This window comes from Cottoperca gobio, chromosome 19, assembly GCF_900634415.1.
Source record: "Cottoperca gobio chromosome 19, fCotGob3.1, whole genome shotgun sequence".
Lineage (NCBI taxonomy): Eukaryota > Metazoa > Chordata > Actinopteri > Perciformes > Bovichtidae > Cottoperca > Cottoperca gobio.
Genome location: NC_041373.1, coordinates 10,391,317 through 10,412,290, shown reverse-complemented (window position 1 = coordinate 10,412,290; position 20,974 = coordinate 10,391,317). Strand labels below are relative to the sequence as shown.

Below are 20,974 nucleotides of genomic sequence, written 5' to 3'. Positions count from 1 at the left end.
AAACCAATTTGATGAAGGGCAAGGCAGTCGGAAATGATTTTAAAAGATGGTATGTTGCAAACAAGTTGAATAGAATAACACGGTTACACACGCTCACTGTGCTGTGCTTGAAATAATAGTGTAATGGAACTAATCCTGATTTTTTCTGGGGATCTCCTGGAACATCCTGGTACTGTTCAGTCAGCTCTGTAACAAATGATGACCAAGAATTTGGTTTCATGACAATGGATTTTTATTATTAATGTGTGCAATGTAACCCTGCCACATGCATAATGAGTCCTTTTTTGTTATGTTGTTGTTGCTGTGTCCATTAGTGGGACAGAGGGCTTGCAGCTGTATGAGTGATGCGGATGCTGATTGATGGATGAGTTCAGCAGGTTACACCAAAGCTCAGATTGTCATCTCGGCCTACAGCTTCCATATGAGCTCTGTTGTTTCCAGTGTCGTCACTTTCTTCGTGAGAAGATATATGGTTGGCTATGTTTTACATTAGGGCCTCAAGTAACGATTACTTTCTCAAAATAATCGAGTGGTCTATAAAATGTCAGAAAATAGTGAAAAATGTCCATCACAGTTCCTTAAAGTACAAGGTGATGTCTTTTTAAGTGTCTTGTTTTGTCAGTCCAAAACCCAAAGATATTCAGTTTAATATGATTATAAAAGAGAAAAGCAAGTAATCTATATATTTAAACTAAATACAGCATTGTCTGCCGTTTTGTGCATGGAAAATTACTTTAACGATTAGTCGATTTATCAAAGTAATCTTGTGAGAAACGTTCACTCTCATGCTGATGATTGCCTGGGTATATTCTCAAATATCCATGAGATCCTGTGAGTGGAAGGTCTTCAAAAAACTTGGCTAAAACTCTGACTGGGGCTCACTGAATGCAGGAGTGGATGAGTCATTACTAGAAAGAAAAGCAGCTGCCACGTCACTGCTGCAGAGGATTGATATGGTGCACAGCCATTGCACTTTTAATACTTCATGTGTTGACCAAGTTGCACTAATGAGCGCTCTGTATGAGACCTCTTCTGCCGGCAGTACTCACTGTGGACCTATTCCCGTTCCAGCAAAACCTCTGTCATACCATTTTACTACTCTCATAATGGCACCATGTCTTTATTAGTGTATGTAGGAAAACCATCTCCTTTAGTCTTTTCACAGTGGTATTAATAATGAATCCTGCTGTCTTCTTACATGGAGCATAGCAGTGATAATAAAGGGCATTGTTATCATACCAGCAGATTCGCATTACAGTAGTTTGATGATTGTAAAAGCAAGGCTTTGCACAGTAGCTAACTCCAACAAAGTAGCCAATGTTGCAAATTGAAACCATATCAGATTTGTGTCACAGTAATAACTGCAAAAAATATATATGAATGCATAAAATATTCATGTCTTCATTTTCTTTGCCGCTTGTCTAGTTCTCTGCTGGTCGTTATGTGTGGCAACCAAAGACCTCACCAGCTCATTAGCTTCAGCAGGATCAGATGATCAGCGAACCCACATCATTGGTTGTAGATAGAGTAGCTCAGCAAACTGCTATAAAATAGCCTCGTTACAAAGGCACATACATTTAAATTAAAACTGAACTCTATTATTAAAATAGTTAAAAAATCCATAATCATTTCAGCACTAGCCGTGATGTTTTCCTGGTGTTGCATGCCGTATTAGACTGTATTTGTTTTTAAAGCTCTTCTACCTGAACACCTAACACCGCAGGCCTGTTTGGCCATCGTATCCATGATTATGCACGATCGATTTTCTTTTTAAGTAATTTCTTTATCCCTCAAATCACCTAAAATCTTCCAAATACATTTACATGAATGAATAACCTGCAGAACGTTCCACTTCCCTTTTCTAACCGCAGCAGTAGTGGAATGTAAGTAATTACATTTATCTATGTGCTGTACTTTAATAGACACTTTGTACTTTATGTGAGTTTTTACATTTTATGCTGCTTTATACTTCTACCTACATACAGTAAAATATACCTTTTACTTTACAGTTAAAACCGGCTCCATCTCGGTATTACAACAGTAATAGTTAGTTATAATATATAACAAATGACTCACAAGGGCCATTCTTCTGCATTATGAGTATTCTCTCTCATGGTCCTTTTAAGAACACTTTGCTGATACTACTGTACTTATGTTTTGGGGTTGATTTTGCCTTTTTATTATAGTACAGCTGGAGATAGACAGGGTTGCGGGTTGGATTCGATGACTGGGCCTCTGTGGTCGGACCTCTGCCTTACTATATGGGTGCCCGCTCTACCAGCTAAGCTAACTGGCCGAACATTTCCACATTTATTGTGGAACTTAAGGATCTGATTTTTCCCTCGCTGGTATACAGATCTTAATCAGTTGGTGTCGTAAGACTTGTTCCCACTGAACACGGTTTAATATGTCCGCAGCTTGACTTGGTTTTGTAAACTCATGTTCTTAATGCATCTAGAATCCTCCTTATCCCACCAGAGGCAACACACTTTATTGCTTTTTTACATTGTTTCTCAGGATAATTGTTACCCTGAGGCATTGGCTCCGCTTCCTTCTCCAAACAATGTCTTCAGTTCCACTGGCATGTTCAGAATGCTGCCCGTCAGCACGGATTTAACTCCGCTGATCTGGTGAATTGTCAGAATTTGTTGACTAACTTCAAATGGAAGTTAAGGTTTTGAGCTCAGGGCCCCTAGCTTCAATCTTTGACCCACATTCATGTCATGAAAGAGGAGTGAGGCGATCTGTTTGTCAAATAAATATAAAAATCATATCTCTCTTGACCTTGAGCTAATTTTATTACACAGTTATTTTCTTGTCAGATGCCAACCAGCCCGGCATAAATGAAACAGGATCAGCGTAGTCTCAGAACTGATTTAACAAGGCCATGGGAGATTTTTATTTTTTTTATTTAGCCGTCTTCGGTTCAGTGACAAATTAACCAGAAATATTTTTCTTCTTTTAATTTCAAATGTTGTCTCATTAATTCTGTTTCGTCAGGATGTTTCTGTTCCTTAAGACTTCACAGGGCTGTGCTTCTAGAAAGAAACCCAGGGAACACTAAGCAGCAGGACTATTTACTGTATCTACACATCACTGTTGAGACTTTAAATTACCCTTGTGAGCATGTGCTGTCATGAGAAATATTTTCCACCTCTCAATGCGTTTCACTTTGTAATTTAGCTTTAAGTAATCTAACATAACACCAGCTCAGAACATAGAAAATGTTATGTTTCTTTTTTTTTTACCCGGCTTGCAGTTGCAGGTTTGGACAGTCAGGAAATGCTGCTTCCTGTAGGTCAGGTCGCAGACTTGCAGCTTATCTAAGACGACAATTGGACACGCACATATACACGCTGAGCTCTAAACGTTCCACTCTCTGGTGTGGCTATGATTCATATTTTTAAACCGGTGTGTGGCAGACTGCAGGCCAACAGGGCTGACAACCCTAGACAGCTCTTATTTGGAACAGGTTAGCAGTGAGTGACACATTGGGAGCAGAAAATAGAGACGCAGTGGCTTCGTCTCTCGACTGAGTCCGTAAGTAATTTGTGAAGCTCCCGCCCTGCACCCGAGAAAACCATCTCCCACCCACAAGTGCAGTAAGCTAACAAATATGATTGCGATTAAAACATGGTCTCGGTTACTTCATACATTCTAACCATGTGTTTTCAACTCCCGGCATATTTGACACTTCTCTTATTGCCTTGGCTCAAGCTATTAGCTGTAAAACATTTGGGAGGGTGAACTTTGTCATTGCTTTTGATCAGATTCTTCTCTGGTTTTATATCCTGGCTGTTATTTGTATTACATTTCATTGAGAAAATGATCCGCGTCCGCGTAAAGCACAATAAATATCAAAAGGGAAAACGTGTGTCTCTTGTCATCCCCGCACTCCCTGCCAGAAATTGCAGCTATTAATTCTGACATAACAAAGCCTTCAACAATATTAACTACTCAGTTGAGTTTTTAGAAGAAGGCCCCTGATTTCTTTCTTCCGACACTTGGTCCAAGAAAAAAAAAAAGCTGAGCTGACAAAATTGAAGACCAAGTGCTTTTTACTAGAGTGAAATAAAACAGCTGATTAATGGGACGGAGCCAGGAGGAGGAAGGAGATGCTGTTGAGAGAAGCAGAAGAGGAGTGATTTTGTCTCATTAGAAGGGAAACTAACAGGTTCATCTTTGTTTGCTGTGTTGTACCCAGGTGCTGTTTATGATCAGCCACATTCTGCTCATAAATAAAAGCACACAAATAGAAATTGCTTGTCTTTTTGCAGCAGACGGACGTGATTAAATTATAGGATGCACAAAGTGTGTGTGTGTGTGTGTGTGTGTGTGTGTGTGTGTGTGTGCGTGTGCGTGTGCGGTTATGTTTGGGGTTATGTTTGATACCAAGAACGTGTTTTTATTAAGTACCGACTGTGAGACTCTCACCTGGAGCCTGACAGCTAAGCTACCATTATTTCCAATTGTATAAGTTTGTGCATCATGGCGTTGAATTATGTTTTTGTCGGTGTGCAGAACACTGCATACACCCTCCACCTGGGAACTCATCCTGCTCTAGTTTTTCCTCCCACATTTAATACAACTGTGCTGCACTTATTGAGCGACCCTGTAAACAAAACATCGTACTCTTTCTGTTGGTCAACTATGCAAAACTTGAATAAATGGTGCCAATTTGAGCTAGCTGTGTGCTAATCCTTATGAGTCACACCTAGTTTGGGTATTGTAAAGTTTCCCCTTCATTGGTTAATTTTGGTATTTGATATGCTTTAAGGACACAAAGCTTTTTGCACTAAAAACATTTACATCTCTTTAGCGGCACCTATGGCGATAAGTGGTATCTGCGGGTGTGTTTTTGGATCTCAACTTTCAACGTCTAGTCATCGCTCTTTTCTTTGTTTGTTACGGCATAGTAAGCGCTCACTCGTACTGCTAGCAGAGACCAGGAAAAACAGTATGCTGCTTCACCCGCAAGTGAGTTGTAGAGCGAGAACATTGCGGTGGCTCCACCTTCCCTCTCTAGCTGACCAACCGCTGATGGGCGATGGCAAAACGAGCCACTAACCGTACGCCGCTTGTGATCTTTCCTGGGAATGTCTCCGCAGACACCCAGTTCGTAATGCTAGTCTGCAAATGCGAGGGCTTTCATCAGTTGGCTATATGCTTGATCACCATTGTGTTACCTCATTCTGCGACAGTCAGTGACTCAACAGACATTCATTTAAATGCAAATCTTTAAGATAATTCTCTAAACACTTAAATGTATTGATACTTTACTCCTTATTGTCTCCGTTTTCAGTAGTCTCTTTAGTATTAGTCAAAACTTGGGCCACCAGCCTCCTCCTCTCTCTTTTGGAGGTCAGTATGACTTTGCTATTATTCATTTTGAAAGGGAATCATATATTAACTATGGGCCACGCTGCTTGGTGAGGCAACTCTAATAGTACAGCTCCCGATGGCTTGCTGTGAGATGGTGTCTAAGACAAATGACAGCTGGCCTATTTAATCAGTGCATAGCTAAGTGGTTCCACACTATTCCTTTTTGGCTCACCACCACTGAAACAAAGCTGGAACACTTCTACATCTTGTTCTAAGTGTCGCTGTCATCCGAAAGGTTGAGGTGCGAAGAGGGAAAGACAATGAAGCGGTTGTAAACAGGTTTACCTTGGAAATACGAAGGTGAAAATCTGACTTGACTACTTGGACAGTTTTTACAAAGCTACGAAGTTTAACCTTTCGACAACAACACGTGAAACAATCTGGAGAACGTTAAACATTTAACGTCATGAATCGATGAGTCAACGTTCAGTGAAATCATCGTTTGGAACCTTTTTTGATCTCGGCTGTTTTTGTTTTTAATAAAACGTCTAGAGAGGCTGGTTGGTGCTGAAAAACGTTACCGTCCCTCTCTAGCCTACACGGTTTTTTACAAGATGTTTCTCTAAATCATAGGTAACACAAGTGTGTCGTTTATGCCTGTAGTTCTCTTAAGAGCAAACCTTGTCCTTACTTTGAGTAAATAAGTGTCATTTCAATAAGATGACACCAAACAAAAACCCCGTTTTCACTTCCTTAAGCTAAACTATTAAAAGACGCATCGCTACTCAGTAACTTACATGCGATGTGTTGCCTTTGGTGGAAGTGGCAGACAGTGACACAATTTGACTTTGCAGGTCAAACTGACTGTGTAGTGAAAGGTGACACATGTAGGGATGAACGTTACAATGGACCGTGCTGGTCTTTCTTGGCAGTTTGTCAAAGGCAGCGAGACGTGAAGCAGAGAGGACACACAAGCACACACATCTGGTTTGATCATATATAGGTGACGGTGTACGGGCGAGTGACAGACGTAGGTTGTTCCTATCGCTCGGCTACACAGGCGGGGGGGGTCTCTAATACCCCGAGTATTGATCGTGGACATGTCAAGCAGCTTGTGCATTGTCTGAAAAGAGTCCCGCTGTGCTGCTTCTGCTAGCTTGACAGATGGCTAATGCTGTGTTACACATCAATGTGAACACAAAGGTTACGGATGTTTTTACATAATTTAGATTCAGCTGGACGAAATTGATATTTAAGAACCTTTCAACTGCCATTAAAAAAATCTTTTTAATGTTTCCTCCCTATGGATTACAATTTAATGTTTAATTTGTCCCCTTGCTTGCAGGCTATCGATATCTAGTTCTTCCTTAGATTAGAAATTTATAGGAGACACAATCTTAAAGAATAATCAGCGCATTTGCCTTATGGAAACAAAGTTTAATGTCTTGGTATTAACAGCTAGAGGGAATAAAAGGCAGTGAGTATAAGGCTGTAAACTCTCCGTATTTAGTATTCTTAACATAATCTAGCTGACCACTCTCTGCCGAGGCTTTATACTACCAGAGTGATGAGCTTGCAGCTGAGCTGAGGCTGTGCCAGGCTGCCACAGGATGACCCGTCTGCCTCTGTGGGTCAAGCACGGGCTAAAAGGACCGACTCCCTGTGAAAACTCACTCCCCAAGTAGCTTAGAAGGCTAGCTGTAAGCGGTTGGCAGGTATGTCTCGGGGTGTATGCATAGCTTAAAGACGAGTGCCAACGGCATCAACCTGCAAGATGTTAACAAAGTCCTATAAGCTGGAAGACATTCTCCACTGCCCAGAGCTATGTTTTCAAGTTATTTTGTATACTGTATTGGGTTTGAGTCTCCCGTGTGCTGTTATACATGCATAGCAGAAATCATAGGACTCAACAACTATCGGGCTATATCAGGTTATACAATATTTCAACATTAATATCAGCTGCAGCCCATATTAATGTCGCATTTGTCACCTCTAAATGACCCGTGGGTTGTTTTGGGGACTTGTAATAGAGGTGTCAGTCATTAATTGTGGTCGCAGACTGGCTTGAAATTGCAACATACAGCAAGAGACAGCCTTTCAGTACGACTGGCATTTGATGAAATGGCCTTTTGTGTGTTTGTGTGCGTATGTGTCTGGATAAATACTTGATAAAGTCAGAGCGATGCAGCTCAGATGTTGGTGCGCCCTTCAGGCAGTTTTAGATTTCAGTGAGTGGCAGCTCTACTCTGTGATTAACCTTTTAGGGATCTAGATGAAGTCGTCTCACTGCGGTAGCTGACACCCCAGTCTCGCCTTTTTTGTAAAAAAAAAAGAAGAAGAAGACATTGATTGTGGAGACTTGAAATCTCGCCATCCCACTGTCTATTTTAAGCTCTCTTCTGTATTTGCTTTTGTGTGTTAATACAACTTGGTCAATTAAAGAGATACACATATTCAGCTATGTTAAGTTTGAGTCGTCTGCCAATTACTTCCTCTTTTTTAATTTTGATCTATAAAAAACAAAAGAAAAACAAAGTGGGAAATGGCCATCACAATGTCTTACAGCCATGACTAAAGTTATTAATCAATTATCAAAAGTTTAATATTTATTTTTCAGTCAATCGTGTCATGCTGATCGAGATACATCGGTGAAATCACATTGAAAGAGCAAAAGTCACAAAATACCTGGATGACTTCATTCTGTGAAAACCTTATTTGAAATGCTATAATGGTGTATATATATATTTTTTTTTTTACTGTATATTGACCATGCTTCAGGCCCAAACATATGATGATTGAAGGTTTTATGCACGTCTCAGAAGTAAGAGTCTAGAATCTCTCTCCTGCGATTGAGATCAAACACTACAGTCATTTGTGAAACCACAAGCATCACCTTTGTGCAACCATGTAACCTATTGATACTGAAAGTAAACAAATAAACAAGGCTCTGCAAACATAGCAACAGAAAAAACTTTGCCTATAAATACATCATTATATGCACATTGTTTGGCTTTGCTGCACGCTGCAAAGTGTTTCCTAGAGCTCACGTCTGGCCTGTGCTACTCCCAATGAAGTTATTAAATGTAACAATGTACATATTAGTACATTTGTTTTAAAAATGTAATTTAATGAGGAAAACTGTTATTGCACAAATACAGTTTTTATTTTATTTTATTCCGTACTTGTGCAACTGTATCATAACGACATCTCAACTGATAAAACGGTTGCTTTCAGAAAAGAGACGCTTTCAATTTGCCGTAGTGAGCCATTCAGCAAACGTATCCAACAGTCATTACTTCAGAAAAGGGTTCTCACTGCCCAGCATTGCAAGTAAGCCAAAGTCCACTTATCATGCACATATTTTTTTTAAAGGCTCAATGATGATGTTGTAAGTGGCTGGTACACTATGTACATGCTTTAATAAAAAGTACTTCTTTGCAATCACAGGGAAGAACAGTGTTGGTGGCTGGTTTCAACCGCTTAGGACGTTAAGGCCAAATAAATAGTTGGGTGTTTTGTTTTCTCTCGACTAAACCAGTTGCTGTGGGGGGGGGGGTTCAGTGAATTATACCAGAAGGTAATTGCCTTCATCTGCTCCAGCAGTTTAACATGGAACATTTTAGATAGGTAGAACAGGTTTGTCTGGCTAATATTAAGAAGTGTTTTTCTTCAGCTAAATTGGAGTCTAAAGTGTTTGTGCTGCAGTCCCTGCTGTCCGCTCATTCCCTAGGTGTCTGTTAACTGCACCCCCCCCCCCCCCCCTCCCCCCTCCTCCTGTGCAACAATGCCCTCTCTGGCTTTTATGATCGTTTGACAGTTTGATGTTGGCAGTTGGTGACCGCGGGGCAACCTTTCCTAACATTATTACCGATCGTCTCCACCGTCTTCTCTTCTGTTGGACATTTCAAAGCATTGACACCATGATGCTCTGTCATCACTGACAGTGTGACTTCAGTGGAACTCGGCCTCGACCATTTCCTGTCGCACGATGGCTGTTTTCGCTCTACTTGTACTGTGTCGTATTGCGTGTCAGTGAAGTCATGTTTTTTTGGCATAGTGCCAGCATAAAGTTTTGAAAAGTAAACCTGCTGAGTCAATTGCAGAGTTCCTTCAAATATTTGAAGGCAATTATGCACTCATTAGAAAGCGTATCACAAGAGATGTAACGCAGGGCAGGAAATAATTAGCTACTTCTTGCTGTGCAAAAAAAAAGCTAATCTGTGTTGATTCTGCCAGTTTACTTCTCCATGCTGTGCTTTGGGGTATAGAAGGGGACAAATACAACCCTGTGATCTCTTCCTATTGTTCAACAAAAGATGCATTCACTGTTCAAAATGTAGAAAAATGTAATATATATTATTTCCACGGTTTTAAATTATTTTGCCTGTCGAATCGATGAGTCATAGGGAAAGTGTTTGCTGCTTATTATTTCCAAAGCTCATGAGATGTGTGTGCAGAGTGCAGCAGGTTTGCTTTGCAGAGCCAGCACAGTGCAGACACTGAAATACCAGCATAAAAAACACCAGAAACCAATGTGTGAGACTCTGTGTGAAAAGTCTTGCTCAGTGCTCCGTAATGAGCTTCGTTCTGCTCGCTCTCTCCCTCCCTGTTGTATTGGGAAGATGATTTTCAATTAAAAGGCCCTGCAGAGGCAATGGATGCGTTAGAGTGAACCCCGAGGTCTGTAGTGGAGCATGGCAGGAAGTTCTGCCAAAAGGTATTACTGCTGTTGGCATCCAGATCTGGCACATTGTTGTTTTCTCCACCGGCCCCTCCCTTCACTTCACTTCTCTCTTCATGCTCCAAACCCTCCCACATCCTCTGCTGTACACTATTATATGTTTACAGTGTTCTGGTTCTCTGTTTACCTTATCTGTCTTCTTCTAAATGAGACATTGTTAACCTTCCTGTAGCCATGAAAAGCATCAGTATTTCCTTCTGGGCTACTGGAAAGGCCCGATCTATTGTGATACAGTCATAATCTCAAGTGGCATTTCCTGCTTGTTTCCAGTCAGAGGGAGGAGAAATAGTCCTACCAGCGAGCGAGCGAGATACCTGCGGCTTTCCTCTCGCTCAGCTTTAGCTGCTGTCGTATTAATTTCAGGTTAATTACAATAGCATTATCTCCACTTTCCAACTGCAGATAAAGCTAAGAGGCTGTTGTGTATATAATTGGTTTAAGAGCAGACGTGGGGATTTTGTTGGTATTTCACAATCCTGGGTTCACTGCCTGCATTTGCGTCTAAATTGGAACCATCGGGCTTCCGTCTGAATGCCTAAACCTCTTATTAAACCCTATTAGAGAGGGACTTGAAATTAATTATCACGATTCCTCAGCCTTGTACGTCACTGAGAAAGCCCTTTCTCAGAGTGTTACAAACACGCTGTATTGCTGACGGAGAACGTACTACAATATCTCTGACCAACAAAACCCCAGTGGACTACACGGCTGTGCATTTTAATAACATATTTCTTTTACATTTTTGAAATGATCTCCTAAAGAGTATAGAATAATTAAGCAAAAGGAGAATTGTAATTTCCCAGTTCTTGAAATATCCTTAGACTCTCTTAAAATATCCGATTCTTATGAGTTCTGAATCATACTGCGAGTGCTCTCAACATTAGTAGGATATTGCTGTGTGTGTGTTGTAAACTGCAGGATTTTTTCATACACTTATCTCCTAAAAAAAAAAAAAAGCTAAGTAAATAAGTATTTTTGGGCTTTTCGTTTGCCTTTATTATAAACTTGACAATAGAGATATGACGGGACACGAGAGGAGTGAAAGGTGGAGAATGAGCTCCCTGGCTAGAGTTGAGGTTTATGTTCGACACCTAGCTGAATATCGAACACAGTACTGTATCTGGAGAGAATGTAAGAATCAGAATATATCGAGAATTTGATTGGAAGCTCCAAGTTTCAAGGTACCCTTGAGGAGTTTTTGACCTCGGGGGGGGGGTGACGTGGTTCACATTCCTACCAATGGTTTCACATTATTCCACTTAACTTCAGGTCCCGGTAATGTGCCAAGAAATGCAAAGGCGGGGAAGACGAAGACTGTCAGCTCGTAAACATGGATGTAAAATGCATTCAACATGTTTGTTAGACTTCAAGGTGAGGGAGTCCGACAGAGGAGTTACTTTGAGTCCACAGACAGTGTGGTGATGCAGTAGAATCCCCCCCCCCCCCACACCAGGCCGATGTTACCCTAACAGCACTTGGCAGATCCCTGTAGAATACCTGTCAGTTCTGCAGCAGAGCTCGCTGCAGCCGGCTCCGTCTCCCCACCAGCAGGGCTCATCAGGGAAACACAGTAAACACTTTGTAACTGCACCTCACTCAGATCACATCAGTCCCATACAAATGACTTCACCAGGTTCATATCAGACAGGGGTATGTTTGTCTCCTGCTCCAGTCATGTCCTTGAATGCCTCATTCAGTCGGACATGAAGCCACATCCAGCTCCATATAGGAATTCATAGTGTTTATAATCGTGCCCTTGAAATCACTGATATAATTGTGACCTTGGTTAGAAGAAAGAAAACGTGCAACGTCTCAAAAGACGCTAAATGAGGGAACATTTTCCAAATTGACCGCTGGATTTGACCGTCTTCCCTCTAGAAAGACGTTGAATTAAATCCACTGTGCTGCAGTGAGGTGATGATTCAAAATGAATGAGCACTCTGTTGACTCCATTAACACATGCACTAGATTTATCTGGTCAGATGGTCTTACCAGTAGGAGGTATAAAGTCAGTCTGTCACTTACAGTCAGATATGTCCTTTAGAGAAGTGTGTGTGTGTGTGTGTGTGTGTGTGTGTGTGTGTGTGTGTGTGTGTGTGTGTGTGTGTGTGTGTGTGTGTGTGTGTGTGTGTGTGTGTGACCCCTCTCTGCTGACTCCTCTGTCTTGCCTCGTATACTCATAGTGCAGCTGGAGTGTGATAATCATCCTCTATTCAGTCCTGCTGCTGGGTAAAGGGCGTTCTCAGTCCGCTGTGTGCTTATTGAACTCCTCATTCAAGTCAAGCACTGTATTAAATTCATATTCCCTTGCTCTTTATTACTATCTCACGGTCTACACTTCTTTCTCTTCTCATACGTGCTTGGGCTCTTTTTGTCTTTGTTTGCCCTTGAGCACAACAAGGCCAAACACATAGGCATGATTGGGATGACACGAGAGCTTTAATTAATGATGTGCAAAATAATCTATGCATTATCATTCCATGTTTCGAGATCAGGTGACGTTCGTCAGTTTTGCCTCCGTGAACGCACCATCGACTCTGGTCAACAGTTTTCAAAGGTAGAGCTGCCACTGACTATTATTGGCGAAACCCCCCCCCCCCCCCTGCAAAGGTGACGTCATCAAATAGCTTATTTTGTCTTCACCAACAAACCTTAAGATAATAAGTTTATCGTCACTGTAGTCCTTTTTCACCGAAGACATGTTGACCTGTCACAGTAGGAACAGCACAGGTGTAATTAATCGAATTAACGATGGCTGAATAAATCAAGGTTGTGGCTCACTGTTGCTCTCACTGGAGTCATCGTTAGTGTTTCTCAGTAACACCTGTGCTTTTCCTGCTACAAGTCCAAATGGCTGCTGTGAATGAGACGTATTCTTCGTGTGCATGTGACGTCGCGCTTATTTCCCAACCCGGAAGTCAGCCATGTTGGATGATATACACAACTAAGACCCCGCCACGTGTGAGTTGCTGCAACGCTTCGTGATTTTCTTTGTATTTAAACGTCTAAGATTGAAAGAAAATGCCAACCTTGTGCGCAGTGTATAATTGTGTTCATAACGCTACTCGTGACCCAGAGAGACGCTTCTTTAGATTTCCTAAAATCATCAAAAACAACGATCCACAAAAGAGGGATGAATTGCTGTCTACCGAACGCCGTACGCTGGTTTAGCAACATAACTCGTGAGGATTTAACAGAAGAAAAAGCACAATTCACCCGTGTGTGTGGCGTCCACTTTATATCTGGTAAGAGCTCATGCTAAAGCTATGTTTTCAATGTTTACGTTAAACATTTGTGCTTATGATACACCTGAACACTGTAAGACCTTACTTCTCGTCATTGCTTATTCTTGAGACTACTTCACTTGCGAAAAGCAAAGCACCAATGTGAGAACATGCTTCGCTTAATCCAGCCATACAATCACAGTGTGCGAGGATAACATCGCCGCTCTTCTCACTCACAAACCACGGCTTGAGCGGTGTATCTCGAGCTCTTTGAGAGTGATTTACACGGGCATGGACGAGCACCCCGTCATCTTTCAGTGGTTTGGTAAGAAGACTACCAACCCAGCCAGAAACAAAGAAATTATAAGCATCTAAGCTCTTGTATGCCTTCATTTGTGCGTTGGTTGCCCACGACGTTTGTAGCACAAGGTAGTTCACAATATCCGGATATTCAATCGGCGGTAATGAATCTAAATCCTCAATATAATCCGACAGCTTTAGCGTGTACGGGTCACGTTTTTCTCTGAATCTTGCCTTTGCAGAGGACTCCAGAGAGTCACAATACTTTGAAGAAGTCGGAGTTGTATTGTTGTAGTAGTTCGCTTTAGACGCCATTTTTGATTTGTATATCATCCAACAAATGGCGTCGCACGCATACGTCACACAGTTTTGTCACGTGATTGCACACAAAGAATAGAGTAACTGCAAGTTTGCTTAATTTGCTTAAATCCCAATGTTGTTTGTGTCGATTGAGTGATCGACCGTCCGCCCTAGAGCACAACACCCACAATTTACATTCACAGAAAATCTCCGAAATGATATATTTTATTCAACATTGCAAAAGGGATTAACAGTGCACGGAGTGTCCGCAGTAAATCCACAAATGCTAATCTTGCGAGAGTATTATGGTTCAATATTGATTTCTCTCGGACTCTATTTGGATTCAAAATCAATTCCGAAGTCAAAATTCTTTCCAGCTGGCCAACATTTGTCTCTCTCCCAGTTCACTCCGGCCGGACTGAGTTGCTGCAGAGATGTGATGTCGTGGCTGGGCAGGGCCTGTGATGTCATCCACCTGCTGCTTGACATTGCAGGTGTTTTTTCTTTCTGCCTTCAAAAAGGCCACCCCCACCAGACTGAGACAGAGTTACCTTCTGCTCCTCTGCCTTCTCCACCTGGAGAATCCTCTTGTCTGGGATTTCCTGGCCGGCTCTCTCTGCGGGCTCGCAGCCCACGGGGGACTTTACGAAACATCAAGAGGCTCAGTCTCTTTCCAATGAGCATTTTTCTATGCAATTCTCTTTCCGCCCTTTTGTTTTCCCACCCCTCCTTCATCAGCATACTGTCTTCTCAGCTGAGTGTAATGATATGTTCTACTTTGCGTGGATTAGTGCGGGTTATTAGAGAGCCCAAAGTGTAGAATTACAATCAGTCCAGTGTTTATATGAGTCTACTTATAATTGTGGAGAGGGCGTAGACGTGCGCCGGCTAAGTGGATCGGTCTGTAATCTGATTCCTCACTCGTTTCCTCTAATGTTCTGAGTTTGCACAGTCTTATGCAAGAGGTTATGTATGGTAATGAGCCCGCGGCGAATGATGCCGCTGTTCATCACGTTCCCCCCCCACCCAAAAAAAGAATATTTGCATGCCTTACTCCAGGGAGAATATGGTCTACTTCCTCATCGTCTTTTTCCTCCTGATGGATTTTCTCTTCCTCACTGCTTCCAAATTGACATCCGTTTACTCTTGGGTATGCAAATGCAGCTTTATGAGTAATCAGAGCTGTCATTCACCCCCCACGCGACAAGAATCACTTTTGGTTCCTGTTTTAAATTGCACCATCATTGCCTCTCATGTCAGACTTGTGTTTGATGGTTGTCATTTACTCATTATCTTCCCAGGGCGTCATTTGTGTTCATTTTGTGATTGCACCTCTTGCCCAGTGAGAATCTCCCCAGTTCTCCGAGCTCCCATTTGTTTGATATGAGATCTGGTCTCATTCGCGGTGATCACAGGGGCAGTCTTTCATTTTCTGATGAAACGTATGATGCTTTATGTCTCCATCAGAGCTGTTTGTTTGGGCTGCTCCCTCTCAGCACCTGCCATTTAGAAAAACATGCAGCATCAGCTGGATCTGTGACCCAGTTCCAAACAAACGCACAGATGCAGCAGTTGATGGCTTTACAGGCTTTTCTGGCCACTCTTAACGATGGTTTAATTGAGCGCACCCCACTGCACAGTGACTAGGCTCCTCTCCTATGGCTGCGCACAGATTAATCCCACCTCCCTTTTGATTGTTTTGTTGCTTTCTCCCCCTCTAGGTACCTTTTTGTGTGTGTCACAGCGTGGTACCACTGAATTCATTTCCTGGGGGCTTTGTTCCATTGTCAGCCCATGGCTTGTGTTCTGGTGGATTCGCTGGGCTCGTGGGATTGTTCAGGGGATCGCAAAATGCATTGTGGCCATGCACGTGTATATGCACACACACTTTGATCACAAAACACCACAGGGCTGATTGAAACAGGCTACACATGGCATTTTATGACCCCTACTAAATGATGAAGGGGTTGGCTGCCTGACCTAACATGCTGGACATCAGATACAGACGGTCAGAGGTGTTATGTAACTGCAGTTCTAAGTTATTATTATTATTATTATTTGTTGAGAGCTTTCCTTTTTTTGCCGAATACAAACTTTTTACAGTGTTTGCAAGTGATGCGCCAGTCATCCAGCTGTTCCTCTGTATCCTCTTATTAATATATATATATATACATACACATACACATACATATATATATATATACATACACATACACATACACACGCTGCTTTAAAGACTCAACTATACAGTCTTACAAGGTTGTCCGACCTCTTCTATAGCTGACGCATACTTTACTTATTGGTATTCTCTGTAATCCTTTATCATTAAATACTTTTATTTACACTGCACTGAATTTGAAATCATATAATCTGATGGGAAGTTTTGTTTTTTGTGAATTTATAATTGTTTTAGTCATTTGAGAATCAATAATAATAATAATAACAACTGCCCGTTATTTACCGAAAATGTTTTAAGTGCTTAACCTTTCTGACCGGTAGTCAAAAAAAGAAAGTAAAAAAATAAATAAAAAATGATGATCTGATACAGGAAAGTCTGTGTGGGAGTAGAATACATTAAACGACTTCACCCCCAAAGCGACAAAAACAGAAACACTTTGTTCTACATAATTGTTCACCATAATAACTTGAGACCTAAATGTTAACAAAAAAAACACCTGGTAATGAAATGTAATCAGCTCCTCTGATGGCAGGTGATTGTGGGACAAAACGGTCGATGTACCATTAGCAAGCTGGGAAGGCTCCAGTGCCTGCGGGGAGGGTCTTTTTTTTTTTTTTTTTAATGAAGTCATCATTCACCTCTGGAAACCTTTTGTTCAAGTGGCCCTGCATGCATTCCCTCAGCAAGACACACACACACACACACAGACACACACAGACACACACACACAGACACACACACATAGACCACACTTGTGTCATTCCTCTCTGCAGGTGTCCTCTCAAAAGGAATACCTCTGTGCGCACAGCCACTTGTCATGCTGTCAGTGTATAGGGTGTGTGTAGGATATATGTGTGTCTGTGTGGGCCCTTGTAGGATTTCTCAAAGACGGATGTTGGTCATGGCTGGTTTGACAGCGACATGTTGTTCACCTCCCACTAAATGAGAGAACAAGTGCCACCAATCAGGATTTTATTGACATTATAACATGAGCTTGACATGTTGATGGAGCTCTCACTCCAACAGTAGATAAGAGAACAGCGTGCATTGTATTGGTAGATTAGGTACAATCAAGCGTACATTTACTGGAACATATATCCTGACTCTAACTGAACTGCATGTCTATTTTATTGGTTTTTAATTTCTTGTTTATTTTATCATTGATTTTGCTATTTTATTTAATTTTTCTCTCTGTGAAGCACTTTGTGCTTGATAAATACATTTATTATTATTATTATTATTATTATTATTATTATTATTATTATTATTATTATTATTATACTGAGATTTCTATTTTCTGCCCATTGGTTTTTTTCTGTTTGTTTGTTTTTAGCGTGATATCGTAATACTTGTTAACAGATGTCAAAGTGAAGCCCAAGGAAGAAGTGAAGTGATTTTTGGAGCAGATCCAGGGTTTAAAAGAGAACTTTCTTATTATTATTATTATTATTAAGCACTTTTCTCTTAAAATATAATGCAAATATTCAAAATATGCATCGCATGATGTGTCAGATTTATCTATAGGTATTCCAATCCTTCCACTTATATTATGGACTATATACATTAACCCTTTCAGATGGGCCTCTGCTCTCAAGTCAAATACAGCCAACACACGACCTCATTTAACTCACCAGAACATGTTGGTGACTTACCAACCAATTTTGGGAGCCACCTGTTACAATATGTGCTCTATTGATTCCTGTTTATTTAGCAAACAACCAATGCAGACAAAAACATGCTTTTTGTAGTGTTAACTAAAGAACCAAACAAACATCTTCATGTCACCTGCTTGTTTTGTCTGAACACCCCGGGAACCCTGCAATATTTTATTATCTCTTCGTCTCCGTCCTGTAATTCTGAGCAAATCTGTTTTCCTTCTGCATTATTGTTGTTTTGGCATTCTCCGTCATTATTGGTTTCTTTGCAGTGGGCGGTAGAAGCATGTTGATATTACAGCATTGATGGTCCAACCATCGCTGTGTCAGACTGTGTGGGTGGACATCCTGTGGATGTGTGATGCCTCTGCTTCACTTTGCAATGGGCACACAATTAGCGCTACAAGGGAGCCAAATTCTTTTATTGGCCTTTTACCTCCTCCTGTAATATCTCCTCCTCTTATGTTGTCCTCTCTCCTCTTTCTCCAGCAATCTATAACTACGATGCCCGGGGAGAGGAGGAGCTGTCGCTGCAGATTGGAGACACAGTGCACATACTTGAGACACATGAAGGTGAGAAGAGGCATACTGATGACACGCGGGATCAGAGCTGACACACAATGTGGGAGATTATTATCCTGTCATCTCTAGTACCGCTTTTGTTTTGTCAACATTTTTCTACATGTGTTCAATAATTAAATAATAATAATCTTTTATTTATTTATATATATATATATATATAGTTTTTTTTTTAATATATATTATTATATATATTATAATATTATGATGTGTTTATTATGATGTAAATGAAGACGGCAGCAACCACACACTCTGTCTGCTCGTGTTACATTGGGCAAGGAATTGATTATAAAACCGCTAACCTTGCTAAAAGGTTAACTTTAGACTACAGTTTTTTTTTATTCTTCTTTAATGTATGGGAAAAGCATCTCACATGTACCATAATCCTGTTCTCCATCAGACTGGTACAGAGGGCATAGGCTGAGGAGAAAATCCAAAAAGGTGAGTGACCAGTAAACGACGGTTTTATACCCTCGTATACCTGTTACTAAAAGGTTACTAAAAGGTTACTAAAAGGTTACTCTTTACAGCTGAAGTTTTTCAGCTGTTGCGGTTTTGATATCATGATGTTTGCATTGTGTCCACTTCCTCGTCTAGGGCACGTTTCCTGCTTGCTATATACACCTGAAAGAGGCTACAGTCGAGGGCAATGGGTTAGTACTTGTCCAGTTCCACTTTTGAATTTATATCTTTTTCACAAGCAAGAAGATTGCTTCTGCTTTTGTTGCATTTTGTATGTAAGACTATTTTAATTATAATCCCCTTTATTAAATGATCATACTTATTTTTGGCTAAAGATGTATTGACCTGAATACGGCAACGAAAAAAATGTAATGGGAAAAGTTTGTTCTCCCAACTTATTTCCTGACCTACTGACAAGCTTGTCGGCGAGATTAAATGTAAGTTGTATAGAGACGGCCTCTGAGGTTGTGTCAGCGAAGAGGCCTGAACTTGATAAGATGTGACATGTGGGTTTGTTGTTGCTCAACTTGTGGCTCTGTTTTGTCTTCTTTGATTTCACTTGCACAACACAAAAAAAGATCCACCCCCAAACTTCAAAGTCCTTGAATTCAGCTTGGGAACCTTCAGGAACAGATATTTGTTTTCATAGAATTATAACTAAAAGGATTTGAACAAACTGTAAAGTAAATCTTAAATTCCTCGGATTACAGGCGACATTAATACTGACTGTGTCTCCTTGTGGGGGGGAGAGGGCAGAAAGGACACAGGATCGGAATAAGAGTTTGTTCACTGTCACCGCAGGCAAAAGGAGACGGTCATTCCCACTGAGCTGCCCCTGGTTCAGGAGGTTACCACCACGCTGCGGGAGTGGGCTACAATTTGGAGGGACTTGTATGTGGTAAGCAAGCCTGTCCAACCCCAAGTGGGAACGCACGCACGTAAACGTATTCATGTCAGATGTGACGTAGGCAACGTATGGATATTAGAAGGCAAAGAAACAATATGACAATTAATAAAACATTTTTATTTTTTACAAATAGGCTGATTTTATCTTTGCTAATAATATTTTGGATACATGTTACTGTTATGTGCTTTCTTTCAGAAATATTACATTTTTCAATCAAACAATAATTTGGCAGCCCCCCTTCAGTAACTCTCAGGACCCCCCAGGGGTCACGGGCCCCCTGTTGAAGACACCATGCACTAGAGCCTTCAGATGGTAGAGCTCATACAGATATATCAGTATTGGCTTATGTGTTTCCATAAATGTAAACACTTTAAAAGGTGTATGTTAATGTTTAGTAAGCTAGGTTATTTATATTTGACCCTTAGACTATAGAATTATTAGTAATATTTTATTGTCTCTGATTATAAAGTGTTAAATTGTGCATATCTTAACACAGCAAGTCTTTTTCACACATATATTTTATTGTTCAATCGGCCTGTTTTATCCGGCTGTTATGCCTGTGAATTTGACCTAAGGTCATTCCACCAGCTCTTAATAATTAAGAGCTTTGTTCGCCTACACTGTGCTGCACCTGCTGCTAATGGGATGTCTGACCTGCCAGCGTGAACAAGTCCTCTCACCAGTCAACAGTTCACACACAAGAGCACTTGGACGTTCTAAATGTCCTCCTGTGTCTTAAGCTGTACACATGTTCTTCCGTCTGTTTCCTTTGGTCAGGGGGACAAACGCGAGATGTTCAACTCTGTCCGTGACATGATCTACGACCTCATCGAATGGCGTTCCCAGATCCTATCCGGCACCCTCCCGCAGGACGAGCTCACCGAGCTCAAGCAGAGAGTCACCTCCAAGATCGACTACGGCAACAAGTGAGGATCCGGTCTTTTAGAGGCTTCTGGCCTCGTCCTAACCTCCCAACAAGCTTATATCCCCTTTATCCTCATATCTATCCGGAAAAAATGACTCTTGTTAGAGTAGGTCAGCAGTGTCAGTCAATAGAAGATGACAGGTCATCGCTTAGCTTGAGGACAAACTGGAGGGATTTAGCTTCAGCAAACCGTGCTGTATTCCATCATTAAATGACAGCTCTTTGCTGCGTCTGCACTGGGCCTAGAAAAATGGGTTGGAAATGAAAAGCTCCCTTTTTTCTTGATGAAACTTAAAACCTTTTGGCCGCATAGAGAAATGGCTTTTGTCTCCGCAGAATCAGGGAGTTGATGAAATACATTGACTGCATGTTGGCAGCAT

At 41.2% G+C, this 20,974-nt stretch overlaps 1 protein-coding gene across 2 annotated transcripts in view; it reads left to right on the top strand.

Annotated features, from left to right (window-relative positions):
• Nucleotides 1-20,974, top strand: part of dock1 (dedicator of cytokinesis 1) — a 156,482-nt gene that overhangs the window by 1,181 nt on the left and 134,327 nt on the right. For both annotated transcript variants that reach the window (XM_029455855.1, XM_029455854.1), the window contains exons 2-6: nucleotides 18,211-18,294; nucleotides 18,701-18,741; nucleotides 18,898-18,953; nucleotides 19,564-19,660; nucleotides 20,447-20,595. In XM_029455855.1, the coding sequence (XP_029311715.1) occupies nucleotides 18,211-18,294; nucleotides 18,701-18,741; nucleotides 18,898-18,953; nucleotides 19,564-19,660; nucleotides 20,447-20,595 (427 nt within the window). The remainder of the gene's footprint in view (nucleotides 1-18,210; nucleotides 18,295-18,700; nucleotides 18,742-18,897; nucleotides 18,954-19,563; nucleotides 19,661-20,446; nucleotides 20,596-20,974) is intronic.